Source organism: Desmodus rotundus, chromosome 8 (assembly GCF_022682495.2).
Source record: "Desmodus rotundus isolate HL8 chromosome 8, HLdesRot8A.1, whole genome shotgun sequence".
Classification (NCBI taxonomy): Eukaryota; Metazoa; Chordata; class Mammalia; order Chiroptera; family Phyllostomidae; genus Desmodus; species Desmodus rotundus.
This window is the reverse complement of record NC_071394.1, coordinates 41,478,901-41,494,829: the sequence shown is the minus strand read 5'-3', so window position 1 is coordinate 41,494,829 and position 15,929 is coordinate 41,478,901. Positions and strand designations below refer to the sequence as shown.

At 42.1% G+C, this 15,929-nt stretch overlaps 1 protein-coding gene across 10 annotated transcripts in view; it reads right to left on the bottom strand.

Annotated features, from left to right (window-relative positions):
• ASPH (aspartate beta-hydroxylase) overlaps nucleotides 1–15,929 on the bottom strand; it is a 204,374-nt gene that overhangs the window by 135,200 nt on the left and 53,245 nt on the right. For 9 of the 10 annotated variants that reach the window (XM_053929580.1, XM_045204921.3, XM_045204916.3 and 6 more), the window contains 2 exons: nucleotides 6,250–6,342; nucleotides 3,254–3,328 (listed from right to left, as the gene is read on the bottom strand). In XM_053929580.1, coding sequence (XP_053785555.1) covers nucleotides 3,254–3,328; nucleotides 6,250–6,342 — 168 coding nt within the window. The remainder of the gene's footprint in view (nucleotides 1–3,253; nucleotides 3,329–6,249; nucleotides 6,343–15,929) is intronic. The other variant, XM_045204919.2, reaches the window with a different exon arrangement.

Sequence of the window (15,929 nt, the reverse complement as noted above, 5' to 3'; positions counted from 1 at the left end):
TTTTTCTAAGATTTTTGTCGTATACTGAATTGTTCTTTTGTGTAGATGTTGGAAATGCTGCGTTATTCTAGTGCAACACGGTAGATTGTCGCTGTGGTGTAAAGAATTCTCCCCAGAGTACCCTGACATGGCTCCAAGCAGAGTATGTCCTGTATGTAACACTCTCACCAAAGAGCTCAAGTGAACCAGACTTAGCTGTGCAGTGTGGTACGGTGGTTAGGGGTGTGGGGCCTGGAATGTATGGGCCCAGATGTAGGTTCTTCCACACCAGCTGTGTGACCCTGAGCAAGTTCCTCAACTCCTTGGTGCCTAAAATTTCCCTTTCATAAAAAGGAATTAAGAGCACCCACTCATAGCATTGTTGTAAGGATTAAAGCACTTAGAATGATGCCTGGCCCCCAAGCATTTAGGTGTTATTGTTATTTTTGTTGTTGTACTGTTGCTATAACTTCTAACACCAGGCTCATCACAGTAATAACAATATTACTACTTCTAATGCTACAGAACCTACCCCAAGATGGCAAGGTTCCCTTTGTTACTTTTCTGAGGGGTGATGCTCAGGAGTAACTGAACCATGGAGGCCCATGTACGCCAATGCTATTTATGTGTGTTCTGTCTTCTCGTCAGAGCCTGCTGTGCTGTTTCCCCTCCTTTCAGGTTTTGTTGTGCAGGGTATCGTCACCGATTCTCACTCCTGTCAGTAAGTTTACGACTCTCTATCCTGCTACCATACTCCTGTCCCTTTCTCTCATTTTATCCGGTATAATTTGACGGTTTTTCCATAGGCAGATTTACCTCTCCCAGCCAAACCTCGTCCACGATCCCTGAGTCTCCACCGCCCTGTCAGTGGCAGTCTGATGTCAAAGAACAGCGTCCTCGGGGCTCACCGGACTCAGGGCATTGCCGAGCCCCCTGCAGCCACAACACCCCACTTTGAAGAGGGACGAACTTGAGAGACCTTTAAGGCCACGCAGCTGATCGACAGCAGCTGCAGGACTCGACCCCGACCATGAAACAGAGTGATGGGGGAGAGCGTCCACTTCAGAGACAGTGGGCCGGGAGGCCACATCTGGTCTGCTAAGATAGGAAGACTGGATCTCTCTCTCTCCCTTTCACACACACACACCCCAGCACAAGACGTAACAAGCGCAAAGGCCCCAGGGCAGGGATAGGTTTGCAACTACCAGGAAGGGAAGGCCAGCTGGGCTAGAGAAAGTGACTGAGGGGAGAGAGACCAGGCCCAGAGGAGCACAGTGGGCCAGGCCACATCGAACGCAGAGGAGCACGGGTGGAAACAAGGACCCAGCTGGATACACCACAGTGGTCATGGCAAGAGGCGACGGTGATGGCTGACACGCTGCAGAGCCCAGACACATGCTGGAAGCAAAGTTGCCAGGACCTGCTCATGTGAGGGGGGAAGAGCAGATAGAAATCAAGGAAGATTCCCAGGTTTTTAGCCGAAGCAACTGAGTGGATAAGGGGACCACTAACTAAAATGTAAGACTGAAATAAGAGCAAATATATATTAGGAGGGAGCAGGGGGAGAGCTGTGAGATGGGGAGGAATCAGGAATTCAGCTTCAGGTGCGATTTAAATCTAAGATACGCAGAAACCATGCAAATGGAGATAAGCATGCATCGGCATAAACCAGGAGCTTAGATGAGAGATCAGGGCTTCAGACGTATATTCAAAAGTGATACAAGTAACATTTAAAGCCACGGCCTCTGCGACCTTCTAAGGAGAAAGTCTTGTCATGAGGAGAACAGATCCAAGATGAAAGTTTGTGTCCAAAACACAGGGGCTAGACTTGATTTCCCCCTCTTCTGTCTTAATTCCTACATCTGCCCACCTAAATGTCTACCGAGCCTTTCCACTTTCTCCCTTCCCACCTTTGGGCCACCAGTACAACCTCCCCTGTGACGTCCCTCCCACCCATTCTTCCTGCTGCGGACAGAGTGCACAACACTCAACCCCCTCTCGTGGTTCCAATGTCTTAGAATCAAGCAAAAATACCCTCCCCCTCGTCGCTCTCCACCTACATCCCCCATGTGCCAGCCACTCTAAACTACTCTGTGATCCGCTTTAGCCTGTGGACTTTCTTCACGTACGTGCTTTGCTTAAAATACCTGCTCGCATGAGCCTGGTGAAGCACTATACACCACGTTCAGCTCTAAATCCAAACATCGTTTCCTCAGGAAGCTGAGCTAACCTCACAATGTGAGCAAGCCCCACGCGACATCCTGTGTTTCATCATCTCAGCCCTTACCCCACTGTCAAAATCACTTACTTTGCCTGCATCGTCCTAGTCTAAAGCAAGCAGCAGGAGAGGCAGATGCTCGTGCAGGTGCGCTTCCCTAGCTGAGGCGAAACCAGTAAGGAAAGGACACAGGCTCCCGGAGTCCTGGCAGCCAATGGCAGAGACCTTCCGCTCGGCAAAGGCTGCTCTCCCAGTCAGCACCGAGGGAGCCAGATGGGGTGCTTCACCCTTAACCCCCCAACGTCTGACTGAAAAGGACAGTTTACTAGGCCTGCTAAAGCTCGATTTAAATGAGGAGAATTGTTTGTTGTTAAGAAACAATTTTTTTTTGGACTACCTTTACCTCGCAACAAATCGTTGGAATTATCAGGATGTCACGTGTTCTGCCCTCTTCAAAATCTCTTTGTGAGCTACATTTTGGGGGTATACTCTCTGCTTTGATCGAGGGATGCCTCAAGAGCCAGTCTTACAAAATCCTAAAACATTGGTTTCTAGAGTATGATTTCATATTCTCTGTGCAGAAGTTCACATTAGAAAGTTTTTAGATGTAAGCGCTGGGGAAGTGTTTTCTAGTCTCTAAGTAGATGGTGTTTATTTCCTCTCTGGTAACACGACCCACCTAATTCAAAGCTGCGTCCCACCAAGCGGGCAGGGAAATGTGACCGTCAGTGGTCGCACTCAACAGCCCCTAACAGCGTGCTGGTTGTGTCCTATTTCCTCCCTCCCTGTTCTCGCCATCTGGTCGTGACGTGCCATTGGTCTCCAGTTGTCTAATCTCACGTATTCCTACCATTTCTTTATTAGATGTAAGCAAGAAGTTCATTAACAGTAAGGTGGGGTAAAGCAACTTCAGTGGTATCAAATTATTGAAAAAATACCAAAACTATTTTTCAATAACTTTAAAACACTCTATTATTTAAATTTTAAAATAATGTCCAAGTCATTTAATCATTTCATTATGTTAGTAATGCATTAAAAACAGATTTGAATTCATACCATGTTCTGTGTATACTCTTTCATGGAGAGGGGAATGAATATCATCTTGTATTTCATCTTCGATATGCTGAGGCCCTAAAATAATTACAAAACACAACTAAGTCGGACAGCTCTAGACATCAGTGTAGAACCTGAAATATGGAGTCCATGTACACACAGCCAAATAAATACATCTGGCTAATCAACTACGCACACTTTTCATATTGGCTGACCACTTTCTCCCCTATGTTGGTAAATATGGCAGATATTTAAAATTGATTTTACTTTGACAGCAGAGATAAATTTTAAAAGACTTCATAAGATTTTAAAATAGGAAGTCTAATTTGGTTTCAGATTTTTCTTTAAAAAATACCTTACTCAGAGCAAAATTATTTCATTTTGTAATTAACAAAATTCACACTGATAAAGAAAGCGGGAAGGGCAAAGCTTTCAGAAGGAAAAGTGCTGGGAAATACAGATCAAAATGTGTACGGCAAGGTCAGTATCCATCAGTGTGCACAGTCAACGCAGGAGGCATTAATGCGTGTGTCTCCCAGACAGGAGACAGGCCCCCGCTGGTGTGAGGACTGGGATGGTCTCGGGGGCTGACCACTCCCAGAAACTGCCAGGAACTGTGAGTAGACCTTACATCGTAAGTGGCCGTCCTTTCAGCTTTGGGGAAGCCCACAGCATTGTGGTGCTTACCGGATTACCAAGTATATTGCAACATCATACAACAAACCAGAAGCTGCGATTCACTGACACTGCTATAAACGTACTAACAAATATCATCTATGTTCAGTAAATAGAAGCAGCTCCAGTGACATCAGCTAATTTTCAATGGCAAAAACAGTTAAGTTTATTAGAACTTCATATAGGTAAAAGTTTGACTCTATTTTGCTAGTCCCACTACAACACCATTTCTGAAGCACACAAAAAGTGCCTTCTTTGTATAGATGTTTATATTTCACAAACCATTTTTAAATATAGTGTCTCTTATAATCACAGAAGAGCCTGCCAATCTCTATGCTTCCCTCATCATCTCTCCCAGGGCTCTAACTGCATCCCCAGTTTTACAGCCCTTCACAGGGAACATCGTGGAGTAAGGAGGAGTGGCGGGTGGCACTCTGCTCCTTTGCTTAACCTTTTCATGGCTTCCTTTGCTGGTAGCTATGAAAATCCAAGCTCTCCGGAACAGAATACGAGACCTCCACCATCCAGCCCTCACATGCCTCTCCAGACGCCTCTGCTTCAGCACCCGAACTTGGGGGTGCAGCAGGCTGTGTCATCTGTCCACTGATTCCGTGATGCCCCTCCTTGTCCCTGGAGGACAGGCAGAGGCCAGACTGAGGTGAGTGAAAGATTGGAAAACAAAGCAAAAAAGCAACCCCAGATTCTTCTTTCAGAAGTCTGGCTAGTACAGCAAGGAGGGGGACTGGAAAGCAGAGAGCGAAGACTGTAGGGATCAAAAGGGGGGATTATTTTACTGTGTTTGAATGAGAGGTGTGTACCTATGTTTAAGGAACGAGTGGTAGCTAGAGAAGACGGAGAAGCTAAGTCAGGTAAGAGAAAGGTTAAAAAGGCAACATTTAAACTAATATTTGGCTTAACATTTAAGAAGTTCAAAAGGATATGAGGTGATAATAAACTCATAGATTTAGGAGCAAAAGTTATCAGTAATATGCACAGACTAATATTAACAAAAAAATTTAAAAAGGGTCAAAGTGAATGGCACATGACAGAGTAGCTACTAGCTCTGAAAAAATTTTAATTATAAACTTATTTAGCACAAAGTGAAATCTAAAATGCTAAATCTGAACACGTTTAAATTATGTCTTTAAAAAATCACTCTTGCCATGGTATGCTGTAGCAGTTCTACCGGAATGGGAGGGAGAGAGTAGGTATCTCCCAGATTATGACTTGAACACATTTAAAAATCAAATCAACATACTGGTCTTAAAAGAAAGGAAGGAAAATCAAGTATTATTCATCAAAATGATAAAATCAGCCAAAGTACCCATTGGACCCAGAAGTTAAGTTGCTAGCTAGTAAATATGTGGTGTCATACATAATATTTCCACTAGATGGCGAAATAAAACCAAATACTGATATTTGACATCTAAATAAAAAAAAAATGTACAGAAATTAAATAGTACTTTGTAATAGATATCTCAGCACAAATAGGACGTAATAGTAATGGATTCAAATTCATTTGTCAACTTGTTAAGGGATTTCAGGAGTTGTCATTCCATGGGTCACAGGCCCTTGGGTGACTAAAAAGATACTTGAATTGATCTAGGAACCAATTCATGAATATGTAACACAGGCTTCACAAATACCTGGAGGTCAGGGAAGCCTTCTGATGTAGAAAGGAGAAAGACTGGGAACTCAGACGACCTACTCTATTGAATAACCTGAGAAATGATGACAGACTGAGTACAACCTAACTTCCCCTTCAAGGTGATAAGGTACAGCAGTCCTGGAACTGGAGTCAAGAAACACAGTTTATGTTGTTCCTAATTGTGTGATCTCAGGCACTTAGCTACCATCTGTGTGTGCCTTCTTCTTTTTTTTTTTGGATCCTCACTCAAGGACATGCTTACTGGTTTTGCAGAGAGGAAGGGAGGGAAAAGAAGAGGAAGAGAAACATCGATGTTGAGAGACAGAAACATTGATAGGTTGCTTCTCCACCACCCTGACCAGGGACTAACCTACCTACCTAGGCCTGTGCCCTGACCGGGAATTGAACTCGTGACCTTTCAGTTCACAGGACAATGCTCCAACCAATGGAGCCACCCTGGCCAGGACTGTGGTTTTGATTCTTGATCTCAGAATTAAAATTGTCCTGTGTAAATTTTTACTAGAAAAGAATTACGTTTACCATAAAATTCCAGAAGAGAAGCAAAAGGATTTACAATTCTGTAAGTAATGCCAACAAATTATGGGTACAACATGGCCCTGGAAAGTGGAACAGCTGCCAGTCCGCCGCACCCAGCCGTAACTACAGAGCAGCTTACCTGACCCCTCAGGAGCCTGTTCCTTCCGCCAAGCGTGTGTCTCAGGCTCTTCTGGTCCCACCGTTGGCTTTGAAGGAGATCTTTCTTTAAGGCCTGCATTTTTATTCACAAAGTTAACTTATATATTTTTGTCTTTTTTGACATCTTAGACCAGGACAAATATTTTTAAACACTTTATCAATAGTGCAAGGAATTCAAAGTTCATAAGAATTTATACTACATGAAAACACTGTTAAGTTTAAAAATTGAAGTAGGAAAATAGTTGGTTCTTTAGCTTCACCTGGGCCTTTAACTTCTCTTTACCTAAGTTAACCTTTCATGTAAACAATACCGTTGTTTAAATGTTCACAAATCTCTAAAACACAGTTATGTCTGAAGTTGCCAAAAGCAGCTCAGTATGAGTTCAAGCTGTGTTCATTAATGGTTAAAGTCTTGAATTTCTAAGTCTTGAATTCTGAATTCAGCAAAGACAACTAAAATATACTTGAATTTCTACTGTTATTTATGAGCACACTAGTTTTGATTTATATATTATTCATTCTTCATGAAAATTATAGTTAAAAGTGAGAACAAATCATACATCACTATTTATAATTTTCTAAAGGCAACACAAGCAATCGTATTATTCCATAAGAGCTGAAAGATACAGGTTAAAAAGGTTCTTTTTTTATGTCTTAAGGAAAATAAAACTTTAGGGTAATTTAACTTGAAAGCTGATTATAAAGTCAACACGAGTCAAAAATATGTTCTACTGAATTAGTTTTTTGATACTTTATAGGTGGAACAATAAAATATATCCTCCATCAAGTACAACTAGTCAGAAGGCTAAACTGGCTGGTTCAGGAGTCTGTGGATCCCGTGTACCAAATCCTGGGCTCCTCGCTGGCCCGCGGGGGGCCACGCACCAACAGCAGTTACTGAAGGGAGTATGTTGTGCGTGTCCATAGCCTGGAGTGGAAGGGCCAAGACAGAACCGAGAGGCATTTTTCTAATTGCAAACACCTTTACAACCTCTTAATGTGCATATACTATTGTAGTATAGAAAATTCTCATTTCAATGTCTTTTACTCTTCTTTTTTGATTCTTTGTATTTTTCCTTATCATTCCCTTTTCTTTTTACATCTTCATTATTCCCTCACTCATAAAACATGTCTCACTTTCCTTCCCAAATCCTAAAGACTGTCAGAGATACACAGGACCACACCTCATCATTTTATTTCCTGTGGTTGTTTTCAACACTACTCACATAAAAAAAACGGAACACCAGTAAAACAAACGCCAAAGCGTACAGCTGTATTTTATCCCTAAAATTAAAGTGACCTCTCACTATAAAATAGGCTCCAAAGGGAAGATACACAAATATCCACAGATGTTAACTGCAGTTCATTTTCAGGGCTTGGGGAGGGGGTGGGTGGACATGAAGGCCTATTAAAATACATCATATTTTAAATGCCAAATGCTGGGCTGGCAGCTCCCGGGCAGTTTTCTACTTCATCGTTCTTATATCTTTCAAATGTTACAACTACGGAAGTACTCCTTGCCAAGTTCTGCTGAGTAAAGAGCATAAACCTCAAGAATCTGTGGAATCATGTAACTTATCATTGCTTTCGGCACCTCGGAAAACACTTGGCACATAGCAGGTGCTCAGTAAACACCTTCCGAAGGGCTGAGGCCGGCCAGTGGTGTGACTACTCACAGGGCTACAGAAACCCTCTGCAGGGCCAGGCTCTTCAGCAGCACTAGAGTGGCTGTGAAGGTGGGAATGGGGATTCGTACAGATTTCCCTACCACTATTTGCCAAAGAGATTCATTTGGTGTAACCATTTTATCCTCAAAAGTAGCTCAGTTTGAATGAAAAATTACAGGGTGATTCCTCACTAATCTCACATATAGTAGGTTTTCAAATTGTGCTCCAAAAGTTCAATAAGCAATAAAATTTTCCCACCAAAAATATGAACAGCCATAAATCCCCCTTCATGGTTTTGAGGAAAGTTTCATTGGAAAAAACATGTTTTTGGTGAAAATGTTTGAAAAGTACTAGCACATCAATATTGAGACATAAAATGCCCCTCAAGTAGGCTTTCTCTAAATCAATTGGGAGTTATTTGCCTCTGAAATTGAAATTGTAAAATGTGAAAAATGACAGGAAGAAGAAAGCATATAACAAGAGAAAATACAGAACAGTTTTCCTTTCTGTCCAAAGTGGCAGATGAACTAAATTTACTGATACCTGATCATACTGTTTTGCAGAGGTGAAATCAGCACCAAAAAGCAAACATTTTTATAAACATCAAAAAAGCTGAGCATCGTATTAACACATCTCCTTTCCTAAACCTACACACTTCACTTCCTTAAATGTAACACACACACATTCTAGACTAAATCTTACTGCCTCAACAGCCCATATGGAAGAATTCACCCTAGTGTTTCCAGATTCACTTATTTACCTGTATTTATTTTTTTTGCTACCCAAGTCCATGTCAGTCCATGAATAAAAAGCTCTTCAGAGAACAGGGGTAAACCCATGATGTCTCATATAAGATTTGAGGCAAAAAGTAAGCAAACATTAAACAAGAAAACTAAATACATATGAAGTCAATTCACAATCGAAGACAAGTTTTTTCCAATTCGATTTATTGAGGTACAAATGGCAGGGGTGGAGCACTGAGACTCTCAACAGCACATCATGAAACGAATGTATCAGTTTTGATATTGCTAGGACTGCATGCTACAGAACGCCAGCTCACATGGGCTGGAGCAGGAAGGAGCTTTATTACTCAGGTGGAGAAGTGCGAGGCAGACTGGCTTGCTCAGCACTGGCTGCGTCCTTTTACACAAGACAATGTCCAGAAGCAAAGGATGTCTTGCTTTCCGCATGTTCTCCTTCTTTCTTAGGCTTGAGGAAATCTCTCCGAGAAGCCGCCAGCAGTCTTCCCTTTCAGTTTTAATCGGCAAAACCAGAACCCACTTCTATTCCTAAACTGGCGAGGAATAGGATGGCCACAATTGCCTGACAGTAATTATCTAGAGTTGAACAAATATTGTGAGTCAACCGCACAGCCCCTACATGATTTTAAATATTGTATTCATTTTTTAGAGACATGGGAATGGAGGGAAAATGATAGGGAAAGAAACATTGATGTGAGAGAGAAACATTGATTGGTTGCCTCTCGCATGTGCCCCAACCCAGGACCAAACCTGCAACCCAAGCATGTGCCTGCACCAGGAATCGCACGCATATATATGTGCCTGCACCATATATATGGCATAGTTTAAAATACTATATTTTGCATATTGCATTCATTCACTCAATAAATATTTAGCACCTGCTAAGTAAGGCAAGGCACTATTCCACAGAAAACAAACACAAAACCCTTACCTCCCACAGACAGGGAACAATACAATGAAACCCAAGACAGGAAGAGTACCTGGGATGGGAAGCCCCAGTGAGAAAGAGTGAGCAGGCTGCAGGCCCTTAGGGAGAGGCACTAGACTGATAAGGAAAGGACTCATTGATAGGATTTGAACAGATTACTGGTAAGATTTGAATAGGGACGTCACTGCTTGAGTTACCCTGGGGAAGAGTGCACCAGGCAAGGCTTTGGAACAGCGGGTTCAAAATTCCTCATCGGGGAGGGTCCTGGGAGTCAGAGACCCAGGTGGCTTGTGCAGCTGCAGTGAGGGAGGGCTGAGGGTGTGGGGGCGTGAGAACCAGAAAGGCCCTGGACAAAGGGATCTTGCAGGACTTCAGTCTGAGTGAAAATGAAGGATTCGCTTTTGTAAGAATTATATACAAAATACTTTCTCAACAAAATCTGGGAATTATAATAGTAATGCTTTATATGATTTCATATACTTAAGCCTAGAAAAAGCTAAGACATTTTTAAACTTTGTCAATCTTTGGTTTACTCATCGGTGGTGTGCAGATTGGTAAAAATGTTGACGTTACCTACCCAGGTTACTCGAGCTGCTGTTATTTGTGAAGGGGAGATGCTCAGGTCTGCTACTGCTTTAAATACAAGGAGTCTAAGAGTTTAAATCAATACACCCCAAGAATAACCCTACTCTGTCCATGAAACTGGAGAAATATCCTAAGAAATCAGTAAACCAGAAAGGAATGCACACCAATTGCCCGTGCTAATCCTGTCGCCGCTCCTGGCTTGCATCATCTGCAAGTACGGAAGTCAGCAGGTCTCCCGACAGCAGCCAGCCAGGCACTAAGAGCTGCCCCGTGATACACAGTAAGAATCCCAGATTCAAAGCATCTTCACACAACTCAAGATGGACAGATTTCAGAAGAAGGATGATATAAATCTCAAACGAATCGAACACTTCAAAAAGGCTCTTTTAGAAGCTGCTTTTAAGACCAATGAAAGGACGCCCCGAAGACTGGAATGGGGCGGACTCAGGTTCACATTTTACAACACAAGATGATGTGTAAGGAGCTCGGGCACACGGACTACGAGGGCTGCCTTCAAATGCCACTCGAGTCCCACCTGCAGCACACCACCAGTGCCACAACTTTGGTCCCCACGGGAATGGAAAGCAGATAAAATAGCCCCATCTCCTTAGAAGGATTTTAAGAACTAAGCAACTTAAACCCAGCAAACACATAATTTTTTTCACCAATTTAAGTTTTCCTGTATTTCTCCTAAAGAAACAAACTTACCCCCTCTCTGCGCACATACACGCAGCAACATCAGCACAGCTACCCGCGACTGCCAAGGCGGTTGAAACAACTACTGAAGAAAATTCTGGGTTTTTCTTTTTTTGAAATAAAACACACTTTTCAGCTTTGTAATATAATTTTATATACTCATCATTCAATAAACATACAGTAAATGCCTATTATTGCCAGTTACTGTGATAGAGACTGAACATCAGTCACAGTCTGGTAGCAAGCTAAGCCCAGGAATGAAGCGAAGTGGTGGGCACGCATGAATGAAAACTGGCAGGCACGCAGTCCAACCACCTAAGACAGGATCGGAGGAAGTGCGAGGAGTGCAGTTGGAATGGCTCAGCTGGATCCTGCAAGGCAGGCAGCCGGTGACCCACCACACAGTGGTAGCAGCACAGTCCAGGCAGAGGGGAATAGGCGGCTGTACTAGCAATAGCTTGTTTCATTAGTTTCTTCCTCAAGCCCCTATGTATTTCACAGCATCGCCCTGCAGGGATGAGCGCCACTTGGACCCCTGTATCCCCAGTGGCTGGCACAGCCCCTGGTCAGCTGCGGATGCTCAGAATACTGAATGAATCAATGAATGGAAAATAGGGATGACACAGCATGACTTTATATAATTATCAAAAATAACACGGACACTTAAAATATATGACTTCCTCTAATCTTTTACAATATAAGAGAAGGTTTGAGGTGAGGAAGAAATAAATGACGGACAGACCCCTATAATGTACATATAATACATTTATAAAGTGAAATTAAATGAGGTATAAAATGAGAACAAACAGATGGCTTTCTGCACTGCAGGGCTTACAAAATTGTAGCTTTTGCAGAAATTGATTTCTGTGTAAAAAATGATAACCAAACTGGTAATAAACGTCTAGTTCACGAGGTTTATCCTTAGGCCAGTGGAGGAGGTAGGGCGTGAGACTGAAGAGTGTTACTGAGGGTTTTTTCAGATGGCCCCCCAAAAGGTGAGTCTGCTATATAATACTCACCCTTTTAGTTTCCTAAGAACAAAAACTCTCTCTTAAAATAAAACCAAAGAATAATGGAAAGAGCTTAACAATAAAGTAAACCTGATTTACTTGATAATTAAATGGTAGTACTTACCACATGACAATATTCCCTTATATTCCTTCAATTGTCTAAAACTACTCCTGGCCAAGGGCTGGGATGGCTTTAACTATGAAATACCCATTGAGGCCCATCCCGTTGAACTCCTTGTATTTGCCCAGTGGCAGTAATAGACATGGGGTGAGGAGAAGAGGAGGAGAAAAACTCCACAAACCACCTGCAATTAGTACAGGGCATTAGATGAAATACAGGGCATAAATATCCATTGCACTGCCTGGCCCGCACCTCTCCCCCTTCTCCAGGTAAGAACACACTAATTTTCCGCTATGGACCTGGTTTTCCTTCGCCCCACAGTTTCAAGACTGGGCGCTCACATGACCATGGCCTTGCCGATCACAGCTTTGTTACACCGTCGCCCACTCTGTAAGGCTGAGAGCTGAATATCAGCACATGTAACTCAACCTGGGACAGGCTGCCTGCCAAGGAAGCCAACACTCAGAGGGCCCAGAGATGTTTGAGCACCTAGATCCAGCACAGCTAAAGGAAAAAAAAAAACAACCCCCACAGCTACTCCTTGGGCTTCACAATTATGAAAGCCAATCAATGGTTTTTGTTTCATTTTTTTTGTCCACATAAGCTAATTTGCATGGATTCACATGTAATCAAAAGAAATATGAATAATAAATAAACTTACAAGGTTAACTAAGTATGTTCCTAATACCTTGAGAAAGAATGATGAATGCCTTTCTCTATAGAAACACTGAGACTTGCAGACCTGGGTATTAGAAATTTACAGAGTTTTTGTGGACTGGAGTAGGAAACCTCTAAAACCCATAGAATTGCTTCTGCAGAAAAATGTAGTCCAAGTACAAAGCAAATTTATAAATAAGTTTTTCATAATTAGGCTGGTTATTAAATTTCTTAACTTAGGAGTACAGTTATTTCATAACTTTTCTAGCCTTTACATTTCCTATCCTGTGTCTTCACGTTGCAGCTGTACCCTTTAAATCCCAAAGCATTCGTACAGCTTTACACATATGCAGCATTTATAATCCCTGTTACTTCCCCTCTCAATTATCCCAGCAGAACAACCCAGGTTCCAGTCTACCCATTTCACAAAGAGGTACTAGTTACAAAGGATAAAGGACTTATTTGTCTCACAACCTGTTGACAAAAGTAGGAGTAGAAATCACAGCCCAGTCCTTCCAAATTTTTAAGGACCGACTGAAACACTTTAGCAGAATTACTACTATTATTCCACCAAAGGAAAGGGAAACGTGAGCGCCGACAATGTGTCAGCTGCTCTGCATGCGATACTAGCCGGTTCCAACATCCACCGTGAGGGAAAGGTATCTTCAGTTCACACAAGAGGAAAACCGGCACTTCCAAGATGCAAGTAACAAGCCAAGTAATCGATTTTATAGTGAAATAATCCAAGTAATCGATTTGGACAATTGTTACCAATGGACATTAATAGGAAAAGGAATACTGGAGGACACAGGAGAAAAGAACCACAGCCAACAGACACAGAGTCTAAGTCAGCGGTCCCCAACCTTTTTGGCACCAGGGATCGGTTTCGTGGAAGACAATTTTCCCATGGAACAGGGTGCTGTGGGGAGGTAGGATGGTTTCCAGATGACACAGGAGCATTACATACATTATATTCAAGCTCGCCCCCTGCTGTTCGGCCTGATTCCTAACAGGCCTCGAATGGCACCTGTCTGAGACTGGAGGTTAGGGACCCTGGTCTAAGTCACCAGACCCATTTCATGGAATATGACATTACAGTTAAAACCTTTAAAATTAAAAATGGTACTTGTTTAATACCTTTCTTGTTTAGTGGAAACTGAAGGAGTCCTATTATTCAAGTGATCATGAGAACCTCTGAAGTTACAGAGTGGCCATAACACTATAAAATCTCTCTCTCTGAACCAATCACAGAATCAATTCCCTGGGTTAGCTCAAGCATCCATGCAGACTCATTTATGTTGCTCCTTCACCACTTTCTCCCTCACTGTGAAATGTTGAGAGCGCTGTCTGCACAGTGCAAATCACCTATAAAGTAAAACTGAGAGTCCTGTAAAAAAATATTTCAAGAACACGATTACAACCAGTCAAGTTAGAATTTAGTAAAATTCACACAAGAAGCCATGATTAGCCAATGAAACACAGGGGTTGCATATCACAACAAATGAAAAAATTAATGATGCTAAAGTGCTTCAAAACAGTAATTTGAATATTAAAGAATAAAAAAGATTCTTGGAAAAACTGACAGGCTGTCAACTATTTTGTAAAATTGGTCTTTACAGGACTATGCTACTCACACGAGAAAGAAACAATATCAGACAAAGTGTAAGAAAAATTACACCAGTAATGTCACTTTTTAGAATTCTTAATGTCATCTCAGAGTGTAATTTAAATAAAAAAATGTTAGTGATATAAAAGATAAGCTTACATTCTTAGTATATTTAATTTTCACTTTTCAGGACTTGTGACTCCCAATGACTTCATATTACAACATTTTTTCCCCAGTTTATGGCTGACTTATTTTAAAAGGGCGGCCTTTCTGTTTTAGTTACCCTAAGGTAACAACACGAAGCAGCAGAATACAGAAACAACTATGCACCGAACTAAAGGGTGAGCAGAACGGAGAACGCGAGCGTCACTTTAGCCCCCTGGGCGTGACTGAAAGCTTATCTCACGGTGAGAGTTTTAGTTGTGCAGTCAGGTACCTACAGCCATTGCGGCTCAGGCGTGGCCTTGACTTCAACACAATTTGGTGAAAACCTTTATTTACTGAAGAAAAGGGAAGAGAAAAAAGTTCACAGGAGCTCTTGAAATATTTTTAAGTGTTTTAGTAGGGACATTCCACTTCAATTCTTGAGCTCCTCAATTCAAAGGAAAACTCGACAGAACTAGTATTTCCAAGTGCTTCATTTACTAAATAGCAATAGATAATGTTTATATTGTTTGTGTTGATTAGAGGTTACTCTAAAATTTTTCTTCACTAATTTTCTTAGAATTTAGCCTTTATGTACTGTTGTCCATGGCCACTGTCCTTCAAACACCAAGAAAAAAATTATTATAATACCCTCAGTAAATGCAATTATAATTCTCTACCCTTCTGCAAGGAGAAACATCATCTATAGAGAAATTGACACTTAAAATTTAGTACCTACACTTGAAAATCAATCCATCGTAGCAGCACAGTCTAGTGTCAGAACATGTCTTTTAAATCTTTTAACATTTATGTGCGTTGAATACCTGCTTTGCTTCCGTTTTTGCCCAGGTCTCAATCGGGGCCTCCTTCTTCTCCCAGAAGCTCCCTCTCCCGGAGGAAACATCTCACGTGGTTTGGTGGGACACGCTCAACCCCCACCCAAAGCTTTGTGCTTAGGAGCCAACCTGGGAAAACTAACCCAACCCCAACTACACAGTGTTGCTCTGACAATGGTGTGTGGCTGTGACAATACAGTTGGGACAATGGTCACAGATGGTCACCAGGCTCAACCAGGCCAGTGGCTAATTCTCCCAGGGACTTTTCTTCCACAGCCATGCCAGAAAACTGCCCCTTTGCACTACGACTGCTAACCTATAAAGGTGTGTCAGGGGCTCGCTGCAGGCCACCTTCTTCATGAGGCAGCACCTCACACAGAACAAAGTCAAGCAGAAATCAGCAGACCAAGATTTGAGGAGAGCCGGGGAGAAACACAGCTCCGATTAGAGGCCTGTACTCAGCATCTATTAACATGACGTCAGTGCCCGTGCATTTGCCAAACACATAAACCACACCATCCCCCTTTTGGTTTACTGTGTTCCTGTAAGCTATAAAAACAACAAAATCCTCTCTCATCAACACACAAAACCCCAAGTTACCACATACAATTTCTCTGAGCCTCAATTTTTAAATAGAACAATGGGGTTG